At 34.4% G+C, this 18654-nt stretch overlaps 1 protein-coding gene across 5 annotated transcripts in view; it reads right to left on the bottom strand.

Moving 5' to 3' along the window:
• RIF1 (replication timing regulatory factor 1) overlaps positions 1 to 18654 on the bottom strand; it is a 52620-nt gene that overhangs the window by 3818 nt on the left and 30148 nt on the right. For 4 of the 5 annotated variants that reach the window (XM_007183054.2, XM_007183055.2, XM_057550765.1 and 1 more), the window contains exons 22-35: positions 15298 to 15562; positions 14119 to 14161; positions 13361 to 13563; positions 12702 to 12801; positions 11420 to 11539; positions 9846 to 9997; positions 9385 to 9465; positions 9249 to 9303; positions 5645 to 8875; positions 3396 to 3542; positions 3030 to 3107; positions 2825 to 2940; positions 2150 to 2303; positions 233 to 341 (exon numbers count right to left, since the gene is read on the bottom strand). In XM_007183054.2, the coding sequence (XP_007183116.2) occupies positions 233 to 341; positions 2150 to 2303; positions 2825 to 2940; positions 3030 to 3107; positions 3396 to 3542; positions 5645 to 8875; positions 9249 to 9303; positions 9385 to 9465; positions 9846 to 9997; positions 11420 to 11539; positions 12702 to 12801; positions 13361 to 13563; positions 14119 to 14161; positions 15298 to 15562 (4854 nt within the window). The remainder of the gene's footprint in view (positions 1 to 232; positions 342 to 2149; positions 2304 to 2824; positions 2941 to 3029; positions 3108 to 3395; positions 3543 to 5644; positions 8876 to 9248; positions 9304 to 9384; positions 9466 to 9845; positions 9998 to 11419; positions 11540 to 12701; positions 12802 to 13360; positions 13564 to 14118; positions 14162 to 15297; positions 15563 to 18654) is intronic. The other variant, XM_007183056.2, reaches the window with a different exon arrangement.

Here is an 18654-nt window from a genome sequence, read left to right as displayed (position 1 = left end):
TATCCTCATTTGAGACATTGATAGAGTAGAAGTTGACAATTAGAAAAAAAGCAACTAGACATATTTGAAGTCATATCAGTTATTTTTTCACATACTTGGCAACTATTACACAAAAAAATACTTGTCTCATTCACAGGGCACGGTCAAATTAAAACTAAAAGCACAATAACAAAATATTTCTTCAAGAAAGTCAGCTGATCTTATAAAATTGTCCCACTTTGCTAAAATATACCTGAGGCAAGTCTTTCTTCATCAGGAGAAATAGATTTATTTTCCATTTCATTTACTGTTTTTTCGGAAATATCAAAAACTGGAATCTCTTCTAGTCCACGAGACTTCACCTTGATTTATACATTCAGACCAGTAAAAACAAAAACAAAAGTGACAAATTGAAAGTAATTTTTAACAGGACTAACAGTAACAGGACCACTAATGCTGGAAAACAATCTGACATACTATGTTTCACAGCACATTACATAAGCTTAGCTAATACTGCTAAGAACCCATGTTCTCCTAACAACACACAAAAACAGCATTACACAGCACTGTTTTCTCAAAGAAGTGGTTAAGGGGTTTATAATATTTCCTAGTGGACTTGTCAAGAAGTATTGCAAATAGTAGCCATGAAAAACTACATTATATTCCCCAGGTTCAGGAACACGGGAAAAGCAAATCTAAGGCAGAGACTTCCAAGTTTAAATGATATATGGACTTCTTTTTTTTAAAAAGAACACAATTTTCAAAGGTGTTCCCAGGGCTTACTGATTGTTGAGAAAATACTAATTTCAGAACGTTAGAGTTACCATATGACCAAGCAATTAGATTCCTACATATATACCCAAGAGAAATAAAGAACGTTATGTCCACACAAAAACTTGTATATGAATGTACCTAATAGCATATTCATAATAGGAAAGTGTGTAAACAACCCAAATGTTCATCAAGTGATGAATGGATAACCAAAACGTTGCACAGTCATAGAATGGGATATTATTTAACCATAAAAAGGAATGAAGTACTAATACCTGTGAACCTTGAAAACATTATGCTCAGTTAAAGAGGTCATTCACAAAAGACTACAGGTGAATGACTCCACTTTTATGAAATGTCCACAATAGGCAAATCTACAGAGACAAAGATTAGTGGTTGCCTTGAGGGTGAAAATGCAGAGTAACTAGTAATGAGTACAGGGTTTTTTTTTCCCAGGGTAATAACAAATGTTCTAAAATTAGGTCTTGGTGAGGGTTGTGTAACTTTGTGAATACACTAAAAAACCACTTAATTGTGTGTTTTGGGTGGGTGAATTTTATGGTATGTGGCTGGATCTCAATAAAGCAGTTGAAATGCTTCATCTATCAGACTGAAAATTACTAACAGTTTTTTTTTTTCCACTGGTTAAATGTTTTTAAAGGTCAAGTAAAACTAATACTAAATCAAGGACTTTCACGAATACAGCAGAAATCTTCAGTAGTCTGCAAACTCCAGTCCCAGAAATTCTAACAGAACACCGGCTTTCACCCTTAACAAACCCTATTTTTCATACATTCACAGTTTTGCATAGTATCAATGAATACATCAAGGGTTTCTAAATGGGTTTCAGGAGAGTCTGTGAATTCTTCTGAAATGATATACAAAATTTTCCGTATACTGATACATTTTTATAGGGCAAAAGAATCTTGGCTTTCATAAGAATCTTGAGAAATGTCCATGACCTAAAATGTTTGTGTTAAAAGTTGATAGGAAGAACAAGTAAAAAAAATTGGTCACAATTGTGTTGGATATCAAAATCAAAATACTGTTAACTACAAATCTGCAAGACTTTTGTAAATGTTTAGATTTGAACATCTAGGTTTTAGAAATGGCAGCCATGAAACCAATCACCTATTTGGTGGAAATAAAAGAGATAAGAGGGTAGGAAAATAGAATTCAAAGAATAAAGAGGTATTATACACAATAACAGTACAAAATGAGCAAATCTATAGAATTATAAATCAATCTTTTAAGTTACTCTTAACTGCAGGGGAAGGGAAGATAAGGCATCATATAAAATGAGTTTTTAAGCAAGAATAGTTAAAATGCAAACTTCTGTAACTGTACTGCTTGATCATTTATTTATACATGATGTTATGACTAACATCTAAGTTTTTACCTGCTGCTCATGATATACTCTGAGAGCCTTTTTTACATTAGACACCTTTGGAGAACGGATAGGAAGAGTTTTTATTTCAGATGCTGTAAGAGTACTCAAATCACCAATTGTTTTTATATTCTTGGCTCTAATGAGTTGTCCCAGTCCTCTTGCCCTAAAGAGATGAGAGAAACAGGAAAAATGTCATATAGTTTTATATTTATTCTGTTTGTAAGGGCCTATCCAATTGAATTTCCTGATTTAAGCTCAATCATAACTGAATTTATATAGACCCACCTAGCCCACTCTGTGGACAGGCACACGTGCATTTACTTTAAAACAAAATTTGAATCTGATGTGTGTATCTGGCTTAAGCAAGATTAACCTTTACAAACATAAAGTGGAACAAATTATACTCCTTATAGTATTTATATTAGGATTGAATAAGATAATGTATGCAAAACCTGGCAAATATTAAGCACACAATTATCTTAGCCATTACTGTATTATGATCAATGCTTCTATTATTGTCATATCTCACCCATCTTCCCAGCTGCATTTTCATTTATTTCTAAAACAAAGTGTGTGAAAGTACATATAAATCAATTCTAAACATGAGAACCTTGATCATTTAAATATTCCTCTTAAGTAAGTGGCATCTCTAGGTATAAGCCAGAAGCCTAAATAACCACTTACCACATGTTGGACGTAATCTGAGGTAAAATGATGTCAACTGGTGCTACACAGTTCACCAAAGCAGGGTAAACACTTTCTGTTGGACATGGCACAGATTCCTTAGCCATTTCTGCAATCTTAGAATAAATTTCAAAAGCTGTTAAATAGAGGTCACCTGACTGAACATGAAAATATAAAGTTGCATGAAAACTAAAGCACTTCTTACTAAACACTTCTTTGAGCTCTTAAATTTAGGGCTACGTGATCCTGGGGACAGAAATCCTTTGGCTGAAGTAGTATTATGCTAGATAGAAGAAAGGAGAAAAAAAAAACTCAGAACCCTAGATAACTGTAAATTTTACAACTTTATTTTCACAACTTAAGCCTGCAGTAATGTCTTAAAATTTTCAGAAAATGTAAAATGTAACAATATTACTGGATCAATGACTTGCTGGATCATCACTGCCTCTTACCACCTCTTCTCGTCATGTCTGCTTACCAAGTAAGTTTTGTTTCTTAATTAGTTAATTTTAAGACAAATTACCCAACATAATTCTGTCTGCATGTGTATTTTTTAAAGCCTACAGCTTACCTTAGATTGCGCAGTAGGTGAAGTTTTAATACTTTTTACTATGGGAGAACTATGTGAAGAATGGCACCTAACAATAGAGCATCGCCTATCAATGTCATCTGCCAATCCTGCTTGGTATATAGGATCTGCAAAGGAGACACGGCGAACCTGAAAACATAGGTCATGTTTTTATTTAACAAAATTAAAAGTTAAAAAAAAATAACACTGTAAATTCTCATAAGGTTAGCCAAAAATAGAATGTGAAGCTTAATTTATTTCACTAGAAGCCAACTGCACATAGTTGTAGTTCTTCCTGGTGACTGCTTTCACAGATATTACTCAAGACCAAGGGTCAGTCCAATTATCTATGGTCTAAACTGCATAATACAGCAATAAGGAGAGTGAAAGAAGGATAGCAGCAGAAAATTAATGAAACTGCATGTGAGAGTTAAAATTGTATAATCAAATTCTATTAACCTTACAGGCTTACTATGGACTGTAAAGAACAAGGTAAAGAGGCAGAGACAGTACTAACTGGCCTCTGGTATATCTTACTAAGCTCAGTTCTTAACTCTTTGAGGGTACAAGAGTCACAGCAATTGGGTGGCTTTTTTTGTCTTTCTTAGCCCAGTGTGAAGTCATTTTGGCCTCTTCTAAACTCTTTATCCACTCATTCAGCTATCTGATATAAGTACACAACAGAGCACTTAAACCATTAAATATGTATATAAATGCCTCCTGGTCTTGATTCCCAAAAGACTGGGCAGATTTTGTACATATCTGCTACAGAAAACTACTGTATGTTGTACTGTTGCCTAAATAAAAATTAAATGAGCTACTATCAAACAAAACATGACTAGTTAACTGATATTAACAATCTAAAGTATGCTGAAGAAATCAAATGCATTTTACCTTATGGCCTATTTAAACTTAAGATTAAAAAATAATAATAATTAGTAAGAGCCTCAAAACAAAAGCAAAGCAAGACCAAATTGAAAAAACCTCAAGTGGTGTTAAGTCTTCCCAAGAACTAATCTCTGAATTCTCAATATGAGAATTTTCAGTATACCTTGGGGAAGTCTTCACAATGTGCTGGCTAAAGGCAAAATTAACTGCCAGTATAATTATATTTATATATACACGTTTGTATACATAAACACATGTATTCTACAGTAAATGGTAGGTTCAGTTTCAAAATTAAGTTAAGGAATGCCTACATTGTACTTTTTCAAAACATCTACTTTGCTAGAGAGGACAAGTTGAGTTATGTAAGCACATGCAACTTTTCCTTTTTAAATTGTATTTATTCAACAAATTATGTGCAAGTCACAGGATTACATAGGTAATCCATATGTTTACAAACCAAAGTAGATAAACTATAGTGAAGAAGATGGGAACATAAACAAAATAATTACAAATGAAATCATATCCAGAAATTAATGAAGGCACAGCCTAAAGAGATTTTTCTTTTTAATTAAACAAGGTCTGAAAATAAGTTTATATAAATACTTAATAAATGTGAAACAGATAGCATAATGTCCTAGTACATAGTAAGTGCTAACTAAAGCTACTTTATCAGTTTCTAAGTGTTTCCTCATATATTATGGTACGAAGGGCAGAAAAAAAAAATCACCATGAGAGATTATTAAGTTTGCAAAAAGTGAACAATGGTGATGGTTGTATGATCTGTAGCTTAGTGTCCTGAAATAAAGGAATATCTAAAGGGCTTCAGGGACTCCCCTGGTGGTGCAGTGGTTAAGAATCCGCCTGCCAATGCAGCAGACACGGGTTCGAGCCCTAGTCCGGGAAGATCCCACATGCCGCGGAGCAACTAAGCCCGTGCGTCACAACTACTGAGCCTGCCCTCTAGAGCCTGCAAGCCACAACTACTGAGCCCACGTGCCATAACTACTGAAGCCCATGGGCCTAGAGCCCGTGCTCCGCAACAAGAGAAGCCACCAGAGTGAGAAGCCCGTGCACTGCAACGAAGAGTAGCCCCTGCTCGCCACAATGAGACATAGCCCATGGGAAGCAACAAAGACCCAACGCAGCAAGCAAGCAATAAATTAAATAAATAAATAAATTTAAAGGGCTTCAGTCTCCTTTCTCAACCTTTCCTTCTACATGCCCTTTTCCCTAGCCACCATAGTAAATATTCAAAATGAATGGTCATATAAACCTAATATTCTGTCATTCACCAGGTATCACCATATGGCCAAAATATTCTAATTAAACATGGACTCATTAATATTCAGCCTCAATCCCCCTACCTTGTGAACAGGTGATGAGATCTCATCTTCTTGGGGTCTTTTTAGTCCTCTCTTTAAAATGCTGGTGGATGGAGAAGCCAAAGGAGACCAGACACAGCGTGTCTGCATGCCACTAGGACTGTCATTTGCTGACATGAGTAAAGGATCAAGATCCCTTAATTTTTGAGGAGACGTATTATTGTCTTCTGATACCAGTTCAGAAACAGCTGTTTCAGCTGTCAGAGGTTGTGGTGTCTCCTCCACTTTTTCTGAAGTATGGTGAACTTCCGGTAAAATTCCATCATTTCCCACTACCATCTGATTGTCATCTAATTTTGTTTCCTCAAATTTATTAGGTTCAATATTTGTTTCAGTTTTATTAGAGTCAACCTCTCCTTCTTCAGTGCTCATCTCAAGTGTGTCAGGAACAAAGCTATCGATTTCTACATTCAATCTCTTTGTTTCAGCTTCTATCGGCTTAGAGGCTTTGGTAGTTAAGTCCTCATCCTCTGTTTCATTCACACGGTCAGTTTCAGCAGTCACCTCACCAATCATTGTTTCTTCACAATTTTCCATTTCAGCATTCATTTCTCCAGATGAGCCTGGATCAGATTCATCACTTCCTCTGTCTAGTTCCCCAACTGCTATTTGTTCAGAAATCTCTAACTGAGCACTCACTTTTACAGGTGTGGTATTATCAGAATGACCAATACCTGAGTTAAATTCCTCAGTTATTGCTTCATTAGCACTCAGTTCTTCAGGTGCATCCGTTCTTTGACTGTTTTCCTCTGTTACCTCTTCCTCTGAAATATCAGTTTTGACACTCTTTTGTTCAGAGAAGCTAGCTTCAGATTTATCATTTTCTGCATTCAATTCCATAGCATCTACTTCTCCTGGATTCAATTCTGCATTTGCTTCAACATTAGCAAGGTTCTCTATAATACTCAATTCCTTTTGGGGGATAGCCTCTGGCTTTTCTTCTTTGGTCTCCAAAGTAAAACATTCCAGTGAAATATCTTTGGAGTCACCTAAACATGGGTCAATAGTTTTACATTTTTTATTAGATGGCTCCTGGCTTTCAGGAGATATTGCTTCCTCAGAATCCCTATCACAAGTTTCTTCTTTAAAATTTACCATTTCAGAAGGAAGAAAGTCTTGAATAGTATTTTCTTTCAACTCAGTTTCAGATATAATTAATGAATCATTAATAGTATCATTCTCCTCCTTGAGATCCAAATGAAAATTCACACTATGATGCTCATCTGAAAGTTTTACTTCTGAGTACAGATCAGCTTTAGAAGTTTCTGATATAGTTACAGGTGTCTGCACATCTGTCTTTTTCGTTTCGCTGACTTTTACATCATAATTCTCTGTACTCTTTAACCCAATGAATGACTTTTCCTGAGGTTGTGATTTTTCTCCACAGCAATCACAACCTTTAGATCTCCTCACCCTCCTACTTCTCTTGTGTTGGCATTCAAGTATTTCAAGAGTTTTTTCAGAAAGCAAAGAAATGTCTGATGTTTCTGTTTTTGAGGATTCACCCACACTATTTTCTAGAGAATCTCGCTTATGTAATCTTTTATTGGCATTTCTAGTCCTTAGATTTGATTCTGGTACAGAAGGATTTGAAAAGGAATGTTCTGCACATTTGTTAGTTTTACTTTTTCCCTCATAAGTATTTGATACATCACCAGAAACTTGTAATAATTCTGAAGATATTGTAGAATCTTGAAGAGTTACAATATTACTTTCCTCTTTTTTACAGATCTGAGATTTTGTATCTTTGTCTACTTCAGAATTCCCTTTATAATCATGTGTCTGACTTTCAACCTTCATACATTCCTGTTTTACCATCTTCTCTTCTTGATCTTCGATGTCAACATTGTCACTGCTTTTGTTTTTCCATTTTCCAGATCTTTTCTTTTTAGAACCTTCTTCTTTTGCCTCAGAACTATCAGATTCTGAGTTTTCAATGCTGGAAAGTAAACCCTGGCATGCTCTTCTTGTTTGATACCGTGTTCGTCCCCTTACTGGTTTCTCAGAGGATTTATCTGCAATGTCCTGGGCACCATCTCCCTCAGATTTAGTAGTCTCAAGATCTGGCTTTCTTCTATTTTCATCAATTTCAGCATTAGCACTGGTTTCCCCAGAAGTCTTCTCATGTAAATTATTTCCTTTCTCAATTAAATTTTCCTGTACAGTTTGTTCAGAAATCAATTTTTGCTTAGGTAAAACATCATCTTTTACATGCAATGGACTCCTCTGCAGAGTCTTTTCTTCTTCCTTACGTCTTTCCCTTTTTTGATTATTTTCTTTATCTTGGCTATCAGTGGTTGGCTCTGCTGTTTCTGAACGTCGCCTTAAAGATCGTCTAAGGGTTTTATGATTTGGAGTTATCTGAACATGACTATCCTCAGTTACTGTCTGATCTGTTGTTATTATAGCTGGGGGTGTGTTTTCTTTGGATTCCAAATTAATTTCTAAGGTCTTCTCCTCTACGGTATTGTTTTCTAATAGTATAGTATTTTCTATTGTTGGTTTAAGCATCGTATCCTCATACTCCACTGAAGACTCAGAGAGATGAACCTGATTATCTAATACACATTCTGTTTGATTAAGCAAACCAGGTGGGTTATTTTCTAAGGCTACCATGCCATCAACAGATTCCCGAGTACTTTTCTCCTGATCAGATCTCATCAAGGGCTTAGACTTTTTATTCCCTATTGGTTCAGGCTTACTTGACCTTCGGCCTGATCTCTTAATCCCATGCACTGTTTTTTCAGAGTCAGATTTTGAAAGAGCCACTTCTCTTTTCTTTGCTTTTGGTGGATTATCTGTTTTAGCTGTGCCTTCCTGGTTATTTTTCACTATAACAGCTGATGACATATTATTCAAGGGGGATGGACTAAAGGGTCTATTTTCTGAGCCATCAAACTTCTCCAAAGTAATAAAGGATTGCCTTCGACTTGTAGGCTGTGGGGAAGGAGTTCCAGAAATAGTGGCATTAGAAACCGAGCTACTGCTGACACCAAATGTATTTTCTGTACTAGATGCACATTCAGTTGGCGTCTTCTTTGATACAATTAAAGCCTTTTTTCTGGCATCATTACTGCTCAGTATTTCTGGATTGGTTTCCTCAATAGAACCACACTCATTATTCGAAAGGGAAGACTTTTCAAGGTGTTCATCCATACCACAGTTTTCCGTGACATGTTGAGGAATGACAATGTCACTCTCCTTTTGTTCCTCCTGCACAGAAATGTACATATACATATAGATTAACCAGCAAACAAGTCTGACTTTCTGGGGAAATTTTTGTGTAAAGCTTTAGTAATTCAAAGGGCAACCTGACTTTCAATATTTTGCAAATTTTCCAAAGGTGATGGTAGATGCCCATTAATTTGTGTTTCCAATTGTTAAGTATTCAATAAAGCCAAATACATTTAAACACACATGCAGTCACACACAGATGCAGACCCACACATATAATGACTATAATTCTGCTAAAGTCTGCTAACGAAAGTTAAGAGATTATACAATAAATCTTAACATTAATATAAGAGACTCCATAATAATGGAAGGGTGATTCTAAAAACCCCAAAATATGAAATACCAAATATACCTTAAATATCATCTTGGAATCTTCCTTGGATTTTTCCGTTAAAGCAGGAATTTCCCTGAAATAAGTAAGTGCATAAATTAGAATACTGTTAATTAAAAATTAGAAAACCAGGTATTTCAACAACTTCCATACTTACATAGACTCTTCCTGACTATACTGAGAAAATAAAGTATCTTGTGAAACATCCAGATTATTATACATGGCAGGAATATCACACCTGAAAAAGATTTTTTATAAGCAACTTGAATATCTGATATTCCTACAACTAGAAATTAAACTTGTAATTCTACATCAAGTTACATTTTAAGAACAATATAAAATCAAGGTTTAAATGCTTATTTTCCAGATTTTCCATGAAACCATCTCCCCTACCTTTTCCTCCCATACCTCAATAAAGGAATTGTTTAGAAACATTTAGCACATTTCAAGGCAGCCTTATACATTATGAAATGTAGTTATGCAGAGTCTATCTTTCTGACACTTAAAATATAGCACAGTATACACAGCATCTTAGTTATAAACTCAGAATTATGGTTTGCCGCATGAAATCTAAATGTAAATATGGAATACTCAATTCAAGATAAAAGTACTACAAACCTCTTCGTTTTGAGTACTTCTTTCTGGTGTTCAGTTAGTATTCTTTCCTTTGTTTCTTTTCCTTCTGGAGGTATAAACACAAAGTCAGTAGACTTTTCCTCTTCCAAAGGCATTTCACTCTTTGCTTTTGGAGTTGAAGACTCTAGTTTCAACTGCAAATTGAAAACGTTAATGTGCATTTTGAGTTTCCAAATTATTTTCCAATACTTCAATCAATCTCTCTTCAGGCACTCTGATAAAGGTTTTTGATAATGACTAGGAAATTTGAAGTTCAATACTCCTGGTTAATAACAATTAGTACCATGTCCTTAACTTTCATTCTGCCTCTATTAAATACTCCGAAAATAAAAATTATTATACCTCTTTAAAAAGTAGGCAAGGACTTCCCTGGTGGCACTGTGGTTAAGAATCCGCCTGCCAATGCAGGGGACACGGGTTTGAGCCCTGGTCCAGGAAGATTCCACATGCCGTGGAGAAACTAAGCCCGTGCACCACAACTACTGAGGCCTGTGCTCTGGAGCCCGTGAGCCACAACTACTGAGCCCACATGCCACAACTACTGAAGCCCATGTGCCTAGAGCCTGTGCTCTGCAACAAGAGAAGCCACCGCAATGAGAAGGCCACGCACCACAACGAAGAGTAGCCCCTGCTCACTGCAACTAGAGAAACCCAGCGTGCAGCAATGAAGACCCAATGCAGCCAAAAATAAATAAATAAAATACATAAATTTATTAAAAAAAACAATGGATCTCCATTTCCTTTAAAAAAAAAAAGAAAAAAAAATGGTAGGCAAATGTGTGCTTACCAAAAAAGCATGGGCAAATGTTTTTCAGGCCAACACATAGAAATCAAGTGTTTTGGCAGGAGGAACGTATATCTGCAGTTTCAAGTTGAAGCACAAACTACTCAAATTAAGTAAAAGTTGCCAAAATAATATGTCCTACATACCAATAATATTGGTACCATAATGTCATTTTTACAAATTTTCAGCACAGTTGTTTTCATTCTACTTTTCAGTTGCTACAAGACTGTGTCAAAGTTATTCTTTAAAAATAACATATTTCTTTCATTTTGCCAGGGCCATGGTCTCAAGATTCTAGAACACCCCTTTACTGGAGGTCCTGGAAGAAAGAATTATTATCTGAAAATTGGTTAATTGGCCACTAGATACTAGATATTTAGCTTTATATATGAGCTTACAACAGATGTCTTGTGGATGCATTCTCTTTCTATTCAATAATAGAAGTTCTAAAACAGTCTCCTTTCATGCTACCTATGTTATAGTTCATCTTATTTAGTTTCATTCCATCTCAAGGGGGCTGCTGCCTCAAGTAACTATACTAAACAAATGCTCAGAGTTATGCAGACTTAACTTTACTAAGAAGTAATCATCTCCCAAGGCTTCTAGATTACCATGTCATCTTAATAGTCTTCCCAGGCCACAATTTATTATTTCCCTACAATCCCATCTTTTATTTAGTCTTGAACAGGTTTTTCTTCAGAAGTTGTATATTTGCAAGCTACCATATACTTTAATTTTAAAAGTTCTATTAAATACACTTTGAAAAACATACTTTAACTGGTGGTTTCATATTGTCTTTTGTATCCTTTGTTTGTGCCAAAAAAGAATCTCTTTTTCCACATGAGGTTCTTTCCATGCCACTTATCTTCGTACTTAACTGTGAATTTTCTGTCTGTTTTTGTAAAAGTAAAACAATTTCATTATATGCAAATGTTCTTTTTTATTTATCCTTTTCACATTTTGATAGTTACAGTCTAATCAATACTCATTTCAAATTTCTTTTGACTATTCATATCTACTAAGATCATGTCAAAGAAAAGAAAGCCACTGTCTAATGCAGTAACAGCAAAGATTTGTTGTCTCCAACTTATATAGCAATAGTTGTTTTGCCTCCTGAAAATAAGATATATCAAATAAACACTATAAAAATGAATCGAATTATTGGACTCAAATACCCCTCTTATTACTGGAAATTTTTTAAAAAGAAAAACCAAAGCCATAAAACTTCAAACAATAAAACATACATGACAGAAAATACTATCAGGTCCCTCCCAACAGAACATATGGGTTTTTCAGGCCAAATTACACTGAAGGAGTCTAAACAAGTCTAGATAATTATCTGATAAGAATTTTTATTTTACCCAAAAACCAAAACTAAGTAACAGCAAATCATTTAGCTAGCTATAACACTTTTTCTCTTAAGGTTCTAAACAAAAAACGGTGAGACTCCATTTGTTGTTGAATAGGAAAAAAGTGCCTAAGGGTGTTCTACCTGATGAGTATATAGTGCTTGTATCTTTACTCCTTAATCTTTAGACAGTAATCAAGTACTATTAGCCAAAGTAACCTTGGTCCAAATGGATAATGGGATATCAAGGATGTGTTTCTCTGGCAGAATGAATGAGATTCAATGCAAAGAAATGAGAAAATGAAGTGTAGCTCTTGCTTACATAGGGATCAGTAACTAGTATTCCCAGTTTATATAAAGCAACATTTAACCATATATTTCAATAATTCCAACCTTTGCAAAACAATACACATGAGGTGCCACAGTTAAATAAAAAAGATCATTAATGAACAAGAACCAGAGATTATTTAAATGAGACTCCATGGTGAAATTTACTGCCCTTAATTCATAAGTTTTCTAGGCCATACAACTAACTTTATGGAAAACTCCTGTTATGGAACACTTCTGCTCAGGTTTTACTTGTTTATCACGTCAGTAAACCATTCTAAGCTTTTGTCCTTTTCAAAACTACACTGAAACGCAATAAAAGAACTACTCAAACATCATGCAAAAGTAAACAACGCCCCCCCCCCCACACACAACTTACTGTATCTGAGTATGGTCCACTGGATTCCTCAATAATTTCAACATTTTCCAAACCAGGCAACAGAAGCAGAGATTTTTGTTTGGCTTGTTTTAGTATTGGTCTTCAAAAAAATACATAAATATATATGCCTTAAGTAAGCAGTACTGATGACACATTAACAAGAACACTTTAATTATAATTTTAAAGTGGCAAAATACAGCCAACTTAAAGACTGTTTCTTACTCCACATACATAAAACTGGGAGAAATTACATACAATATCTGAATTTTTCACTAAACTCTTCAGTTTCTGAATTTTATTCTTTAAAAAGTTTCCCAATTTTCCAAATTTTAATCATAGAAAATTTTGAGCAAAAGTAGACTGTTACATTAAGTACACATCACTTACATTTAACAGCCATCAATTTCCTGCCTTTTGTTGGAAATTTCTTTTGTTAAGGATAATCTGAAATTGATTTTTATGTTCCTAAAACTAAGGTTACTCTAAGGACCAAAGCAAAGGGTCAAATAATTTTAATAATCACCATGTACTCCAAATAATATTTCAACTAAGAAATCCTCTGCAATGATTCCTCATAAGGAAATTTTATGTTAAAACCAAAATGTCAATACACAATCAGAACAGAGTAACTGTATAAAAGAGTTTTGTTGTTAGCATACTTTAACTCCTCAGGATAAATCAACATCGTCACTTTAGCAAATGTGGCATTCCAGAACTGAGCACTTTGTTTTCTAATCTGTTTATTCTTGTGTGAAAATACTATGCATAATAATGGCGAGATCTGTTCAAGAAGTTCACTGTCGTAAGTCCCAGTGTAGCTGACGTGTAGACAAGCAATAATTTCTCCTAGTAGCTTTTCTAACTAGGAAAAAGAAAAAGTTTATTAGGGTAACACTTAGAAATGTTACTTTCCAAAAAGAAAAAATAAAAAGTACAAAGCATACTAAATTAAACTCACAGAACATGCTATTATTTCAATTTTTTTTTTTAAGAGCGCCCATCACCTTCAATATATAACACTCTTTATAGGCCGGCAAGAACTTACTTTATCGATACAACGGCTTCAATTCAAGCTTATTCTCCATTAACAGAAAAAATTATGTTTTCACGTAAATTATAAGAGATTAATAGTTGCCTACAGAAGTTTTACCTATAAAACTGTGGAACCAATTACCTTCATGTATAAAGGGATAAGACAGGAGATGAGTTATATGAATTTAAAGCAATATTAAATCTTTCTTTAAAAAACTATCCTTTGATTATATCCACGTCTTGTTACTAAAAGTTCATTAAAATTAAGGTGTAATAATAACCCTTTAAAAAAAAATGAGCAAAATTATATTTAAGGAAGACAATTATTTAAATCCTAAAATTTTTATTCATGAAAGTGTATTTTATGGACAATGTCTATTTTTACCTTGTTGTTCATACAACTATACACTTTAGGAACTTCATCAAACCTATGAAGAAAAACAGAGTACCATTTATATTTTAGAACATTAAACCTAGAAATATCGTAATGCAGCACAAAAAAATGAGACACATGTAGTGATATACAAAGGTGCCCCAAGACCTAACTAAAATTGTCAAACTGCAAACGTTTAAACATGAAACAAACCTGTCTTTAAAATAGGAGTTAAAGAAAAACATCTGGAATAGACCTCGAAGTATTAATACTAGTCACTTGTTTCCATGCTTTTAAAAAAGCATTATTATTTTTGATGAAGCTTAAGGACTAAAAAAGATTTGCAAAAACTTAATGAATTTGGAGTTCTATTTTGTATTTTATAAAATCTGTTCCTAAAGCTTTCTCTGTGAATTTATGAAAGACAGGCTGTATTATAACTGAACCACACAAGCTTGCTATAAAGAACATTAATGAATTCTTCCAAAATGCTTCTTTCAAGTAAGTTATTTGGGATTTTTTCATGTTGTTTTTTAGGCACCGCTTTCTTTGGTTCAAATGTAAAAGGTAATGTAAATTAATACAAACTTTTGGAGGGTAATTCAGAAATTTAAATGCATATACCCTTTGAACCAACCATTTCAATTTTAGGGCCCTGTTCTGCTATTTAGCGGCAAATGATTTATGTACACGTATGTTCAAGTGTGATACTGTTAGTTATAAGGAAAAAGACTAGAAAACGTATGTCCACCAGCAGGAAATTGGGTAAAGTTCCATGAAACCCTACGCAGACATTAAAAACAATGAGATTCTGAGGTGTATGATGCAAGATGCATCCAATATACTAAGTGCATACCATATATAATACTTAACTGCAAAGTAGTGTGTCAAGTCATATGTATCATACATTTAAGAGGTATGCTTTTTGTATTAACAGTTCTGAAAAGACATGCACTAAAGTAAAAAGAGGGTTGGATTAATCATGAAAAATAAAGTGACTTCCAATTTCTACCTCATACTTATTACTTGAACTATCTTTTTAACAAAAGCATAGTTTCATATATTACCCTTTCCACTAAACTTTAAAGATTAAGATCTTTAACAGCAAAGCTGATATGAAAACAATAAACGTTTGCTACCCAAATCTAGTTATATATGTTTAAATCAAAGTTATTAAGCCAAAATACTTACTTTGAGTTTTTGTAAAATAATGCCAGAGGTCTTGTTAAAGTTGCAAACATTTTTCGGATCATAGAAGGCAAAGAAATATGTCCAAGTACATTGGAAAGAATGCTGGTGATTGAGTTGCCAATAGCGAGGAGAGTATCAGAATGTACTTCCTTGAGGCTCAGAGTGTGGAAAGGATAGATCACTCTCACAATAAGTTTAAATAAAGAAGCCAATTTCCCCAAGGGCTCCTTCTTCTTTTTGGACCAATCCGAAGGTCTCTGTGGTGCTAGGATAAAATTAAACTTATTAAAAACTCAAGTGTGTTGAAAAGTGTCACTGTTCATCTTTACAATTTATGTCTCACATTTACATGACATCTACATCTAATACATGTGTTTCTGTAGGGTGATACCCACAAATCTTAAAATGAAATACCATTAGTGGATAAACATCACTACAACATTGTCTCTAAAAGAGAATCAGAGACAAGGGAAAACTGTTTGACAGAGCTAGAATAAGAACTCCAGAAAAATGACTCTATTTTCTCTAAGGAATTTTTAAATGCATTAAAATTTTTATTTTATAGTCTCAGAATTTCAACAACTAATTTGTAAGAAAACGCTGAATTATATAAGCTGTGCTCCAAAATTAAAAGTTTAAAGTCCATTTAAAAAATAAGAAACAAGATTTCCCTTAGAATCATTGCTTCCTGGCTCATCTATAGTACACCAAACCCCACAAATTAATACTGAACAAGTCAGAGATCCAAATCCTCAGAAATAATACAAGGGGAAAAGCCTAGATTTAAAGAAAAAGATGTATCTGTCCAACTTTCCTTTGTACCCTTCTTAGACTCCATCTCTCTCCAGGGGTAAACCCATTATGTCTTGTCAAGAAAATCGTACCTATTCCAAAATTACCTTTGTTTCCCTCAAAGAATCCATTCTTTTAAGGTTAAGATATCTCAGATTTAAGAGAAAACTCTAATTCAGTGCTTATTAATTAAAAATATCATGTGGTGAAATGAAAAACAAGTGTTGCTACTGAAAGGAAGTCAACCTTCTTCCCTAGAATCAGTTTCCCATACATGAATAATTTAAATTGGAAAGGCCACCCAGAAATTCTTGGCTAGTATGTTGAGGCTGAAGACAGCCCGTAGTCAGGGGAGCAGTTACATACAAGAGACTGATCAAACAGTATATATACTGAGGCAGGTAAATAGAGAAAAGGGATATCCAAAACTAGAATAAACCTTATGATATGAGAAAATAACTGAAAGTAAATCTAGAGAAACAGGTAACTGTGCAGTTCACAAACACACCAATGTATTTCCCACCTCTGTCCACTCAGAGATCCAGAAGCATTGACACCTGAATAGCAATGAACAGATTTTGGTTTCTAAATGCCATTCTCAGCTAAAAGGAACCATATTCCTTGGAGATATGGCTGGTTCCAGGCTGAGGCAGGGAAAAATATAAACATCTTATGTCAAAGTTCTCAAAGAATAATAGAAACATATGAAAAGGTCATAGATGCCAACAAGAACATTAAACATTAAATTTTAATAATAAATTATAGCCTACTGAATAACAGAAATCCATGCTGATAAAAACAAAATAAATAGGGGACAAAGGAAGCTATATCTTACATTAGGATGTCACTTGCATCTGTAAGTGTCTGGTGCTTAGTGGCCTGATAAATAATTGTAGAATGGTTTATTATGGGAACATAATGAGATAAATAATTAAAATGGGGACAGCTTTTAGAATTAATGTAATTAAAGCAAAGGAGATAAACTCCTTGGTACAAAGTAATGTAACGTAATTAAATGAAACAATATGAACTACCACTTTGGGAAACATCACAGTGTTTTAAGCAAGAAGCACCAGTGGCTGAAAAACTCATGGGTAAAAGTATGCTGGGTTAACGAGATATTAACATGGTCTCAAAGTACCTGCCACAAAACATTAACTTATTAATTATAAGTATTTACTAATTAACTTTACAGTGCAAAACCTGGCAGATACCATCTTAACCAAATAGTAAATGTTAACATCATTAGTAATGGGACAAACTGACTTGTGTTCCTGTTGACATAATGCACTGAAAAAAATACTTCTGTAGTATCCCGGTGAAGAAATGCAATCTCAATCTAATCTTGAAGAAATATTGACAGAGCCCAATTGAGAGACTCTCAAAAAGTAACTTTATTTGTATTCTTTGCTTTTTTAAAAAAAAGATTTATTAATTTAAAAAAAAATAAATTTATTTATTTTAGGCTGCCTTGGGTCTTCATTGCTGCACACAGGCTTTCTCTAGTTGCGGTGAGCACCGTTGCGGCGCGAGGGCTTCTCATTGCAGTGGCTTCTCTTGTTGTGGAGCACGGGCTCTGGAGCGCAGGCTCAGTAGTTGTGGTGCACGGGCATCTTCCCAGACCAGGGCTCGAACCCGTGTCCCCTGCATTGGCAGGCGGATTCTTAACCACTGCGCCACCAGGGAAGCCCTGTACTCTTCACTTTTAAAGGTTGTGAAAGACAAGACTTGGGAAATGTTCTAGATCAAAGACTTGTCTATAAGTACTTTGAAATGGTTCCAGAAAATAAAAATAAAAAGTATAAAGGGGAGTGGGGGATGAAAATGATAAGACAAAAGCAATCAACTGATAACTGAGGAATCTGAGTAAAGAATGTTTAGTGTCTGTGTATAATTTTTGCAATGTTTCTCTAAAACAAATTACAAAATAAAAAGTTATCCAAAAACTCTCAAAGTGATCCTTATGCATATTTATGAATAATAATAATTTTCTTTCAACTAGTTCTAATTTTTGTTTCCTTTCCTCCTCAACTTTTGCTGGCAGATTTTAGAAATCTCCCCTAGTTTCCATAAATTTAAACAGCAAGAACACCTCTTGCAAGACAAGGAATGAAGACAAAAGACTTCTAATTCTGGGTTTATAGATCATGGATAGAATGGATATTCAGTTAATTCTAATTTTTCAGAAGTAACAAAATAGGTAAAATTATGTCAACCTGGAGCTCATTGTCTTGCCTTGTCAAACTTCGGTGGCTTACAAAATAATTTCTGATATCATTTGTTATATAACCTTTTTATAGTTAAGATATTTAGAGAATTTTATTTTTCGGACAAAGAGGTAATCAGAATAAGTGTTGCTCAGCCCAAAAGGGGGCTGAGATTAAAAAAAAACAATTCAAGCACATCCATTTCTGTGGCATCGAGGCTGGGATGCTCTGACCTGTAATACACTTCAGTCACATAACATGTTTCTCTACATTACTATTTAGTTAAAACTGAAACACCCCCCAAAAAAGCCAAAAACTCCCCACAAAATACCCTAAAAATATTTTATGTTCTAGTCAT

The sequence above is a fragment of the Balaenoptera acutorostrata genome, chromosome 8 (assembly GCF_949987535.1).
Source record: "Balaenoptera acutorostrata chromosome 8, mBalAcu1.1, whole genome shotgun sequence".
NCBI classification, from domain to species: domain Eukaryota; kingdom Metazoa; phylum Chordata; class Mammalia; order Artiodactyla; family Balaenopteridae; genus Balaenoptera; species Balaenoptera acutorostrata.
The sequence above is the reverse complement of the archived record's forward strand: the minus strand, read 5'-3'. Positions and strand labels throughout refer to the sequence as shown.